This window comes from Procambarus clarkii, chromosome 49 (genome assembly GCF_040958095.1).
Source record: "Procambarus clarkii isolate CNS0578487 chromosome 49, FALCON_Pclarkii_2.0, whole genome shotgun sequence".
Classification (NCBI taxonomy): Eukaryota; Metazoa; Arthropoda; class Malacostraca; order Decapoda; family Cambaridae; genus Procambarus; species Procambarus clarkii.
Genome location: NC_091198.1, coordinates 25,285,364 through 25,298,488, shown reverse-complemented (window position 1 = coordinate 25,298,488; position 13,125 = coordinate 25,285,364). Strand labels below are relative to the sequence as shown.

General features: G+C 40.4%; 3 protein-coding genes across 3 annotated transcripts; all 3 read left to right on the top strand.

Moving 5' to 3' along the window:
- Positions 1–957, top strand: LOC138351468 (uncharacterized). The gene has a single exon (XM_069303295.1). The coding sequence runs from the start codon at positions 1–3 to the stop codon at positions 955–957; it is 957 nt and encodes a 318-aa protein (XP_069159396.1).
- Positions 958–1,676: 719 nt separating this feature from the next.
- On the top strand, positions 1,677–2,402 carry LOC138351467 (uncharacterized). The gene has a single exon (XM_069303294.1). The coding sequence runs from the start codon at positions 1,677–1,679 to the stop codon at positions 2,400–2,402; it is 726 nt and encodes a 241-aa protein (XP_069159395.1).
- A 4,193-nt stretch (positions 2,403–6,595) lies between these two features.
- LOC138351466 (uncharacterized) lies at positions 6,596–7,438 on the top strand. The gene is made up of 2 exons (XM_069303293.1): positions 6,596–7,172; positions 7,290–7,438. The coding sequence occupies exons 1-2, from the start codon at positions 6,596–6,598 to the stop codon at positions 7,436–7,438; spliced, it is 726 nt and encodes a 241-aa protein (XP_069159394.1).
- Positions 7,439–13,125: the final 5,687 nt, after the last annotated feature.

The following is a 13,125-nucleotide window of genomic DNA, read 5'->3' as shown; positions in this document are numbered from 1 at the left end:
ATGGGATACGACAGCAGATCAGTTGACAATCAAGTCGGTGGAGCCAGATACCACCAACCTAACAATGAGAAAACTACTCTCACAAGTCAGCAAACCCTTCGACCCATTGGGACTATAAGTCCAATATTAATAAATGGGAAGTTGATAATGCAGGAATGTTGGCAACAAAAGGTGGTCTGGGATGATCTTCTAACACCTGCCTTACAAGAAAAGTGGCAAGGGCTAGTGAAAGATTTAAGTATCCTAGAGTCTGTCAAGTTCCCTCGGAACACAGTAAATGAAAAAGAAACAATTAAGCTACATGTATTCTGTAATGCTTCAGGAAAGGCTTATGGCACAGTAGCTTACCTGGTCTCAAATGGGCAAGCCAATTTGCTCACATCAAAGGCCAGAGTGGCACCGTTAAAGAAACGATCATTGCCACAATTGGAATTAACAGCCTTACTGCTAGGAACAAGATTGGCTCAGAATCTGATCAAGGCCTTAAGCAACATCCACTTTAAAGAAACAGTGATATGGTTAGATAATGAGGCAGTGCTACAGTGGGTTAAAAACAATAATAGTAAAAATCCTTATGTGAGTAACCACGTTAAGGAAATACGAGAGTTGTCTGCAGGGTATAAACTTAGATATGTACCCACCAAAGAGAATCCAGCTGACCATCTCTTCCGAGGCCTGACTTTACAGCAATTAACAAAGGCAGAGATGTGGTTCAATGGACCTCAGTGGCTAGTCAGCGACCAGTGGCCTAAACAAAAGCCACAAGTTATTGTGACCAATGTCATTATTTCCTCTGAGAACCCAGAACTACCTCGGACTTTGGTAATCGATCCTAATCGGTACTCTGAACTGAACAAACTAATAGGTGTCACCCAAGTGGTGTTTGAATTTCTAAAGAAAATAGGAATCAAGCATAAATTTCCTAGTGCCCTAAGGTACTGGGTCAAAAGAGCTTAGACAGACACATTCGGGACAGAATTTGACAATGTCCCTAAGAAGCTACAAAATTATCTAGATCTCTGGGTAGATACCAACAATTATAACATAATCAGATGCGGAGGCTGCTTACAGCATGCGGACATAAATCTGGAAGCAAAAAATCCAATATTGCTTCCTCATCACCACATAGTAAGCAAACTAGTTTTGTTACACATACACAAATACAACACTCTGCATGGTGGGGTATTAGATACTCTCACAGACTTAAGACAACAGTACTGGCTACCCCAAGGTCGGCAGACTGTAAAATCCATAATTAAATCCTGTGTTATTTGCCTGAGATACGATGCCAGAGTATGTCCATATCCAGGACCTCCTCCACTCCCAAAAGAACGAGTTTTACATATTTGTCCTTTGAGGCTTTAGGAGTGGATTTCACAGGAGCACTAACACTAACAGGCACCAAGGACAAAAAACCAGTAAAGGCATATATCTGTTTTTTCACTTGTGCCACAACAAGGACAGTCCATCTTGAAGTGACTCCCGATATGAGTGCAGAGGCATTCTTACAGGCTTTCCGTAGGTTTGCTTCATGTAGATCCTGTCCTAAGTTAATGATCTCAGACAATGGGTCCAACTTAGTGGCAGGAGAAGCATGTCTGAAAAGCATGAGGAAAATCTGGACACACCCACTGGTGCGTACTGCTCTAAATCAATAGCAGTGCCACTGGAAATTCATGCCTCCCAGAGCAGCATGGCACGGAGGCTTCTATGATTGCATGATTGGTACGGTGAAACGTTCTCTATTGAAAACCCTACACCGCCAAAAGATTGACCTACAGGAGCTCCAAACCGTTGCTATAGAAATAGAAGCGCAAGTTAACAACCGACCACTTACCTACCTCTCTGATGATGTTTTACAACGTGAGCCATTTAGTCCAGCTCATCTGATGTATGGAAGACCTCTCAGCACCCCAGTGTACCTTACGGACGAGGAACCAGAGGATCCACTATATGTCCGAGAGAGTGATTTGGTTCAACGTTTCAAGCATGTATCAAGGGTGATAAGTCAGTGGAATGACGTATGGACTCGAGAATACTTTACTGCTCTGAGGGAGTATCATTACGGGGCAAATAACCCCTACAACAGAATTAACTTGAACCGCGGTGACATAGTTCTGGTGGACAGAGATAAGCCACGTTCAGAGTGGCCTATAGGACAAATCGCCTCTGTTCATCCAGACAGTCAGGGCATCTTGAGAATAGTAAAAGTAAAATGCCGAGACAACACTACTCTCAAAACATTAGAGAAATTAGTTCCTTTAGAACTGGCAGGAAAAGAAGACGTTCAACGACTTCCAGCACCCGAAGAGCCAGTAAGGGACGTCCGTCCCGAGCGGACTGCTGCACAACGATGCAAACTCAAATTAAAGCAACACTATACTTCTGAAGGAGAGGAATAAAGTGTTCGCAGTCGTTACAGGGACTACGACTTGTGTTCCCCCCCCCCCCCCGGAATTATGTTGTAAATCCGACACACAAAATAACACAAGTTACCCCATTAAGAAAAAGAGAATGGGTTATTCTGTGACATCATACAACAAGACGTATATTTATATATCTCATCTCCTTTTAAACAACAGTCTAGTGTTTAAACTTAATAAAAAAGTGTTCACTAGGATTGAATATAATTAGACTGAATCATAACAAAAGACATGAAACGAGTGATCCTGAGAATTGTGACAAGAGTTTCGCATGACAGACATTTTACTCTGTCCTAAGGGAACTACCACAGCAATTCTACCAAACCAGGAATGCTTGAGTATGCGACTGCTTTATATTCTGTTTTATTTGGTGCACCATATAATATATATTAAGTTGCCGGTTATTAACATGAGAAAACCACAGGCACAGTTAGTACCATTTTACTAAACTCTTTACTACATAAACAAAACTTAGCCCAAAACGCTATGTGTACTAGTGGCTTTAGGTATTGTATGTACTAGCTCTATCTATAAATCAATCAGAGTGTTTGTAACTCTGCATCTAAGTAGGTACTTTTCATAGAAAAAATATTAATATCATTATTATTATTATTATTATTAAATATTCATGTCACACCTGTATCTCATAGGTTAATGTGCTTTCCTAATGTAAAACATTCCAAACAGGTAATTGTGAGGGAAGTTACTGAAGCAGACAGTTGGCTCCCAACATAATTATAGAAATTTGTTACCCTGCTGTACATCAAGACTTGCAGGCCTCCAGATAGCCGCCATTACGTGGCACTCTGAGGCACAAGGCCACACCCTTATCTGAAGTAACAACGTAGCTTTAGCAGGCCCCACCTACAGTAGCAGCTAAGGCCTGCCTTTTATTTTATATAGTAGATAGATTAGCTATAAGTATAATTTCAGTAGATTAGACCACCATATGTGGTATGATTTATAATTTATATATTAAAGACTAGGTAAACAATTTGTGGTTTATGAAGGATCCACTTCAAGTGGTTAAGCTACAAATTGCCCCCCCCCCCAACTCTGTGTGTGATAAATTGTGATAAATTCTAGCAGCTGGATTAGAATATACAGTCCACTAAGAACTAATTCAGAAGAAAAATAATATAATATAAAAGTCTATTAAAAAATAAAATAAAGTAAATATTTAATCTTCATAAAAAGAAAAAAGAAATAAAGGCTGCTAGGATTTTCCCACATAAGTTACGTCCTTTGAACCGGATAGAATATAAACATTACTGTAATATTTACACAATATTTACATATACATTAATCATAGCAGGAAAACACTGCTATACATTTTTCTAGCCTAACTTTTTCAATCTCTGCTAACAAGTAAACAGAACTTACAACAAGCACTATTATTGTTCCAAGGCCTGTACCAAACGAACAATTGAGCTTTTTTTTATAAGCGTTTATGCCCGAAACGCTTTGCGTAATAGTGGCTTTAGGCATTGTATGTACTAGCTCTACCTATAAGTCCACCAATCTTTGTAAAAATTTATTGTATGTATGTACCTTACCTAAATAAACATTTTATTTTATTTTTTTTTTTCATTACAAGAGGTTGATAAGAGGCTAATTTACCCATAAATGTATATGATTTTTATAATTTTAAGTGTTTACATAATATTGCACCATAACAATTACTGCATGTCATAATTTACAACTAATTCTTACACAAGGGTAGGACATTTTAGACTGGTGTTGTACAGCATCCTAGTCTAATTTATTGTGCTAACCTGGTAAGGGTAAGAATTTACACTTGTCTAGAGTTAAACCTATATTACAACCTAGCAAGCACATATTTTTATGCAGTTTCTCAAGACAATCCGAGTTGTGTTGTCTATATAATATTACCATAACCATAGTAATAATTTAACTATAATCATTTCACCTTTGAGTGTTAATCTGTGTCACTGTACCAACTAAGAGTGATAATTGAGGAGCTAACTTGAGGTAAAACCAGCATAGATACAAAGCTACCACTCAAATTACAGTGTATATGATTATATAGTGGGTATTTTTAAATGATAAACAGCTCTAGTTTGGAAACTAGTATCTCTACTAGCTCAAGTGCTAGTAACAGTCCAAATCAAAGTCCAACAAGGCTTAGCACTAGTACATCTGCAACACGGCTAGCAAAAACAGCCATCATGCCTAATGCAAAAAATGTAAAAGCGACCCTCGCAGGTATGAAGGGTCATTTAACCCGACAGATCAAAAAATGAAATGATTTATGTAATCAAACCCCAGTTGATTATGAAGAACTGGAAGGCCATCATAAGGTTGCAGAGAGCAAACTTGAGCATGTACAAAACCAGATTCTGAAATATCACAATGTACTTGCTGCTACCAACATAGATGAAGAAGCAATGGAAGCTGTAGTACAAGAAAACACAGATTACGGAGATGCAATACAAACAAAGTTACAACACTTTGTCAAGTTAATAACCATACACAAGGCCACTATAAACATTGCAGCCACAGCTTCCCAAAACCCGACACAACCAAAAGTCAAATTATAATCACTCAGTCTCACAACTTTCTCTGGTACAGAGGACGAGAGTTGGGATAACTTCTGGAACAAATTTGATTCAGTGGATTCTAATGCCACTATAGCCAAGACCACAAATTTTACATATATACAAGCTGTCTTAAGGGATGAAGCGTTAAAAGTGGTATGTAATTTGACCTTCATTGATGATGGTTATGATAGCGCAGTCCAGCTCCTCAAGGAAAATTATGCTAAGCCAGAAAGGGCTATCAGACTTCTAAACCCAAAAACTCCTAGATATTCCCCTCCAGATGGATCAGCTGACTCACTCCAAGCCTTTAGATTGGAGCTTAAGTCCTTGCTCAAGGCGCTTAACAATAAAGTGAATCTGGATGCATCGGATTGGATAATCCAAGTCTATATGAGACGCAAATTACCCAGTGACGTACAGGATAAGTTGTTTGTCTTATATAACAAATCTTCTCTAACAGTAAAGGAGATAACAGAAGGTTTGAGATCCACCATAGAAAGACAATGAGATAACACAGATGGAAAAGCGACATCTAAACCTTCTTCTACCACTAATAGTAAACAACAGAGTACAAACAGTACTCCAAAAATATATAAAACAACTTCCCCCTCCCCAAAGTGGAAACAAGGCAGTGTGGGTACACATGCAGTGGGTCCCTCCAAACCTACAGTTAATGTGTCACCCAAAACGGTGACTCCCCAAGATGCTGTTTACATCTGCAGGCCATGTGTGTTCTGTGAAGAACAACATACCATGTACAACTGAAAAGCTTTCCCTGATCGTGCTACACATATAAAACGACTCAAGGAGTTACGTAAATGGACCAGGTGTATAAGGTCACATAATCTCGACACCTGTGCAACTCAAATACGCACCTGTAATAGTTGCCATAAGGGTCAACACCATACAGCACTTTGTGAGGACTCAAGTACAAAGTCTCCCAAACCACAGGTGGAGGAAGGAACTTCCACTTCAGTACAGCTTTGTACCATACTACCTGACATAAGTGTCTTGTCAACAAGGTCTGATCATAAATCAGCTCTATCCACTGCTCAATTGATCATTAAAAATTGAAAATCCAAGGTCACCATACGTGGATTATTTGACCAAGGATCCCAAATGATTTTTATCTCAAAGGAGTTGGTAGATGCTTTGAAACTCAAGCCTGTACAAGAGACACGAATAGACATAGCAGGATTCCTGACTAACTCAGAAGCCCAAGCCTTCAAGGTAGTTCAACCTAAAGTACGTTTAGGCAGTTATGTCCGAACGATACAAGCTCTTGTAGTAGATAGATTCCCATCAGACCTGTATGTATATGGTCAAGCGACAACAGCCAAATTCCTGGAAGAAAAGGGAATCAAATTGGCTGACAAAATCACATTAGACAACCTCTCCAATATTGGAATCCTTATGGGTTCAGATGTCTACCATACGTTTATCAAAGGAAAGGATGAAAAACTGGGAATGAACCTGTTACCATCTGTGGGTGGCTATTTGCTAACAGGCCCAGTATTACGGCTGAAGCAACCCACACCTGTAGACCACCAACATGCCTATCCAGTAATGGTTGCCTGACTAGGAGAACAGTCTCCACTACAGTTCAAAGACATGTCCGAGGATGAGCTTGATCCCCCTGCATATATATTATGGGACCTGGCAACTCTCGGCATTGTACCTGAACAACCTAGTCCAGATGATGACTGGACATGCAAACAATACCTGGACTCAATTATTTACAGAGATAATCAATACTGGGTCAGGTTACCATGGAAGCTGGATCATCCTCAGCTACCTGTCAACCATTTTATGGCACAAAAGCAATTAAGATCACAGGTGTTGCACTTACAAAGACATCCTGAGAATTTGAAATTGTACCATGAAATAATCAAGAAGCAACTCGATGACAAATTTATTGAAGTTGTCACAAATGATAACCCAAAAGAATGGCACTACCTGCCACACCACCCTGTACTAAAAAATTCAGCTACTACCCCACTACGGATTGTATTTAAGTGCAGTGCTAAGACCAGGCAGAATAGTGTTTCCTTAAATGACTGCCTCCAAACTGGCCCTAGCCTGACACAAAAGCTATACAATGTGCTGTTAAAGTTCCGCATCGGGACTTACGCATACACGGCAGACATCAGTAAAGCTTTCCATAGGGTACGTCTCCTAGAAGAAGACCGTAACTAAACCAAGTTCCTATGGATCAAGGATCCTAACGATCCAAACAGTGAATTAATCACTTACAGATTTGCATCAGTTTTGTTTGGTGCCACGTCTTCTCTGTTTCTGCTTCAAGCTACCTTAGACACAGACTTGAAGAAGTCCAATAGCCCAAATAAAACAGAAATTAGCAATAACTTGTATGTGGACAATATCCAAGGAACAGCCATATACCACGAGGCCAATCGAGAATTAATGGGATCAAATATGCCTCTCCAGCCATGAGTCTCCAACAATGCCAAATTAAATCAACTGATCGAGACTGATTTTCCCGACTACCAGGTACCCGAGAAGACAAAAGTAATAGGCGTCGAATGGGATACGACAGCAGATCAGTTGACAATCAAGTCGGTGGAGCCAGATACCACCAACCTAACAATGAGAAAACTACTCTCACAAGTCAGCAAACCCTTCGACCCATTGGGACTATAAGTCCAATATTAATAAATGGGAAGTTGATAATGCAGGAATGTTGGCAACAAAAGGTGGTCTGGGATGATCTTCTAACACCTGCCTTACAAGAAAAGTGGCAAGGGCTAGTGAAAGATTTAAGTATCCTAGAGTCTGTCAAGTTCCCTCGGAACACAGTAAATGAAAAAGAAACAATTAAGCTACATGTATTCTGTAATGCTTCAGGAAAGGCTTATGGCACAGTAGCTTACCTGGTCTCAAATGGGCAAGCCAATTTGCTCACATCAAAGGCCAGAGTGGCACCGTTAAAGAAACGATCATTGCCACAATTGGAATTAACAGCCTTACTGCTAGGAACAAGATTGGCTCAGAATCTGATCAAGGCCTTAAGCAACATCCACTTTGAAGAAACAGTGATATGGTTAGATAATGAGGCAGTGCTACAGTGGGTTAAAAACAATAATAGTAAAAATCCTTACGTGAGTAACCACGTTAAGGAAATACGAGAGTTGTCTGCAGGGTATAAACTTAGATATGTACCCACCAAAGAGAATCCAGCTGACCATCTCTTCCGAGGCCTGACTTTACAGCAATTAACAAAGGCAGAGATGTGGTTCAATGGACCTCAGTGGCTAGTCAGCGACCAGTGGCCTAAACAAAAGCCACAAGTTATTGTGACCAATGTCATTATTCCCTCTGAGAACCCAGAACTACCTCGGACTTTGGTAATCGATCCTAATCGGTACTCTGAACTGAACAAACTAATAGGTGTCACCCAAGTGGTGTTTGATTTTCTAAAGAAAATAGGAATCAAGCATAAATTTCCTAGTGCCCTAAGGTACTGGGTCAAAAGAGCTCAGACAGACACATTCGGGACAGAATTTGACAATGTCCCTAAGAAGCTACAAAATTATCTAGATCTCTGGGTAGATACCAACAATTATAACATAATCAGATGCGGAGGCTGCTTACAGCATGCGGACATAAATCTGGAAGCAAAAAATCCAATATTGCTTCCTCATCACCACATAGTAAGCAAACTAGTTTTGTTACACATACACAAATACAACACTCTGCATGGTGGGGTATTAGATACTCTCACAGACTTAAGACAACAGTACTGGCTACCCCAAGGTCGGCAGACTGTAAAATCCATAATTAAATCCTGTGTTATTTGCCTGAGATACGATGCCAGAGTATGTCCATATCCAGGACCTCCTCCACTCCCAAAAGAACGAGTTTTACATATTTGTCCTTTGAGGCTTTAGGAGTGGATTTCACAGGAGCACTAACACTAACAGGCACCAAGGACAAAAAACCAGTAAAGGCATATATCTGTTTTTTCACTTGTGCCACAACAAGGACAGTCCATCTAGAAGTGACTCCCGATATGAGTGCAGAGGCATTCTTACAGGCTTTCCGTAGGTTTGCTTCATGTAGATCCTGTCCTAAGTTAATGATCTCAGACAATGGGTCCAACTTAGTGGCAGGAGAAGCATGTCTGAAAAGCATGAGGAAAATCTGGACACACCCACTGGTGCGTACTGCTCTAAATCAATAGCAGTGCCACTGGAAATTCATGCCTCCCAGAGCAGCATGGCACGGAGGCTTCTATGATTGCATGATTGGTACAGTGAAACGTTCTCTATGGAAAACCCTACACCGCCAAAAGATTGACCTACAGGAGCTCCAAACCGTTGCTATAGAAATAGAAGTGCAAGTTAACAACCGACCACTTACCTACCTCTCTGATGATGTTTTACAACGTGAGCCATTTAGTCCAGCTCATCTGATGTATGGAAGACCTCTCAGCACCCTAGTGTACCTTACGGACGAGGAACCAGAGGATCCACTATATGTCCGAGAGAGTGATTTGGTTCAACGTTTCAAGCATGTATCAAGGGTGATAAGTCAGTGGAATGACGTATGGACTCGAGAATACTTTACTGCTCTGAGGGAGTATCATTACGGGGCAAATAACCCCTACAACAGAATTAACTTGAACCGCGGTGACATAGTTCTGGTGGACAGAGATAAGCCACGTTCAGAGTGGCCTATAGGACAAATCGTCTCTGTTCATCCAGACAGTCAGGGCATCTTGAGAATAGTAAAAGTAAAATGCCGAGACAACACTACTCTCAAAACATTAGAGAAATTAGTTCCTTTAGAACTGGCAGGAAAAGAAGACGTTCAACGACTTCCAGCACCCGAAGAGCCAGTAAGGGACGTCCGTCCCGAGCGGACTGCTGCACAACGATGCAAACTCAAATTAAAGCAACACTATACTTCTGAAGGAGAGGAATAAAGTGTTCGCAGTCGTTACAGGGACTACGACTTGTGTTCCCCCCCCCCCCCCCCCCGGAATTATGTTGTAAATCCGACACACAAAATAACACAAGTTACCCCCATTAAGAAAAAGAGAATGGGTTATTCTGTGACATCATACAACAAGACGTATATTTATATATCTCATCTCCTTTTAAACAACAGTCTAGTGTTTAAACTTAATAAAAAAGTGTTCACTAGGATTGAATATAATTAGACTGAATCATAACAAAAGACATGAAACGAGTGATCCTGAGAATTGTGACAAGAGTTTCGCATGACAGACATTTTACTCTGTCCTAAGGGAACTACCACAGCAATTCTACCAAACCAGGAATGCTTGAGTATGCGACTGCTTTATATTCTGTTTTATTTGGTGCACCATATAATATATATTAAGTTGCCGGTTATTAACATGAGAAAACCACAGGCACAGTTAGTACCATTTTACTAAACTCTTTACTACATACACAAAACTTTGCCCGAAACGCTATGTGTACTAGTGGCTTTAGGTATTGTATGTACTAGCTCTATCTATAAATCAATCAGAGTGTTTGTAACTCTGCATCTAAGTAGGTACTTTTCATAGAAAAAATATTAATATCATTATTATTATTATTATTATTAAATATTCATGTCACACCTGTATCTCATAGGTTAATGTGCTTTCCTAATGTAAAACATTCCAAACAGGTAATTGTGAGGGAAGTTACTGAAGCAGACAGTTGGCTCCCAACATAATTATAGAAATTTGTTACCCTGCTGTACATCAAGACTTGCAGGCCTCCAGATAGCCGCCATTACGTGGCACTCTGAGGCACAAGGCCACACCCTTATCTGAAGTAACAACATAGCTTTAGCAGGCCCCACCTACAGTAGCAGCTAAGGCCTGCCTTTTATATTATACTGTAGATAGATTAACTATAAGCATAATGTCAGTAGATTAGACCACCATATGTGGTATGATTTATAATTTATATATTAAGGACTGGATAAACAATATGTGGTTTATGAAGGATCCACTTCAAAGTGGTTTAAGCTACAAATTGCTTCCCCCCCAACTGTGTGTGTGATAAATTCTAGCAGCTGAATCAGAATATACAGTCCACTAACTAAGAACTAACTCAGAATAAAAATAATATAACATTAAATTCAATTAAAAAATAAAATATAGTAAATATTTTTAATTTTTATAAAAAGTAAAAGAAATAGTCTGCTAGGATTTTCCTACACTATTAAACCATGGATTCTTCTTTTGCTTCTTGGATTCTTCCTTTTGGGCTGGTATAAACCTGTTTGCTGCCTCCTGACACTTTTGGATGACTTAGTCTATCATGTCTTGTCCAGACGTAGCTCTGAGGTCTGTGTCCCATCTGAGTTGGTGTGTGTCTGATGTACTCACTTATTTGTACTCACCTATTTGTGCTTGCAGGATCGAGCATTGACTCTTGGATCCCGCCTTTCCAGCCATCGGTTGTTTACACCAATGACTCCTGTCTCATTTCCCTATCATTCCTAATTTTAAAATTATGAATAGAGTTTGCTTCCACAACCTGTTCCTGAAGTGCATTCCATTTTTCCACTACTCTCACGCTAAAAAACTTCCTAACATCTCTCTGACTCATCTGAGTTTCAAGCTTCCACCCATGTCCCCTCGTTCTGTTATTATTACGTGTGAACATTTCATCTATTTCCACTTTGTCAATTCCCCTGAGTATTTTATATGTCCCTATCATATATCCTCTCTCCCTTCTTTTCTCAAGTGTTGTAAGGTTCAGTTCCTTCAGACGCTCTTCATATCCCATCTCTCGTAACTCTGGGTCAAGCCTCGTCGCAAACCTCTGAATCTTTTCCAGTTTCCTTATGTGTTTCTTCAGGTGGGGTCTCCATGATGGCGCGGCATACTCTAAGACTGGTCTCACGTTGGCAGTGTAAAGCGACCTAAAAGCCTCCTCACTTAGGTTTCTGAATGAAATTCTAATTTTCGCCAGTGTAGAGTACACTGCTATCGTTATCCTATTTATATGTGCCTCAGGAGTTAGATTAGGTGTTACGTCCACTCCCAGGGCTCCTTCTTGAATCGTTACAGGTAAGCAGTTCCCCTTCATTGTGTACTATCCCTTTGGTCGCCTATCACCTGATCCCATTTGCATAACTTTACATTTACTTGTGTTGAACTCCAGTAGCCATTTCTCTGACCATCCCTGCAATCTGCCCAGGTCCTCTTGGGGATCCTACAATCCTCATCTGTCACAACTCTTCTCATTAATTTTGCGTCATCCGGAAACATTGACATGTAGGATTCCACTCCTGTACACATATCATTTACGTAAATTAGAAAGAGCTTTGGTCCCAGCAATCCTCTGTCTAATTCCTTGAGGTACTCCACTTGTTACTGTTCGCCAGTCCAACTTCTCGCCACTTACCATTACCCTCTGGCTCCATCCTGTTAGGTAGTTCTTTACCCTTGTTAGGGCCTTTCTGCTTACTCCTGCCTGCCCCTGTTTGTATAGCTGTCTTAGGTGCAGTAATGTATCAAAGGCCCTTTGGCAGTCAAGAAATATGCAGTCTGCCCAGCCTTCTCTATCCTGCCTTATCCTTGTTACTTTATCATAGAATTCTAAAAGATTTATTAGGTATGATTTCCCTGTCCAGAACCCATGTTGGTGCTTGTTTACAAACCCAATGCTCTCCAGGTGCTCAACAAGTCTAAGCCTAATTATTCTTTCAAGTATTTTGCAGGGAATGCTTGTCAGTGATACGGGTCTGTAGTTAAGTGCCTCCTCCCTATCACCTTTCTTGAAAATCGGTAAGACATTTGCCTCCTTCCAGCAACTGGGAAGTGACTCATTAAAGATCATTGCCAGAGGCACGCTGAGAGCCTTCGCTGCCTCTTTTAGTATCCACGGTGATACTTTGTCTGGTCCAACTGCTTTAGTTGCATCCAGTGTTGTCAACTGTTTCATTACCTCCTCTGCTGTCACGTTTATATCTGATAGTCTTTCATCTAGGGGTCAAGCCTCGTCACAAACCTATGAACCTAATTAGTGAGCCTAATGTCTTCTAACAATGGGAGCCGCTCAGGCTCGGTTGTGAGCACTCCATGGAAACTTGCATTCAGTACCTCACAGATTTCCTTGTCACTTTCTGTATATGTCCCTTCTGTTTTCCACAGT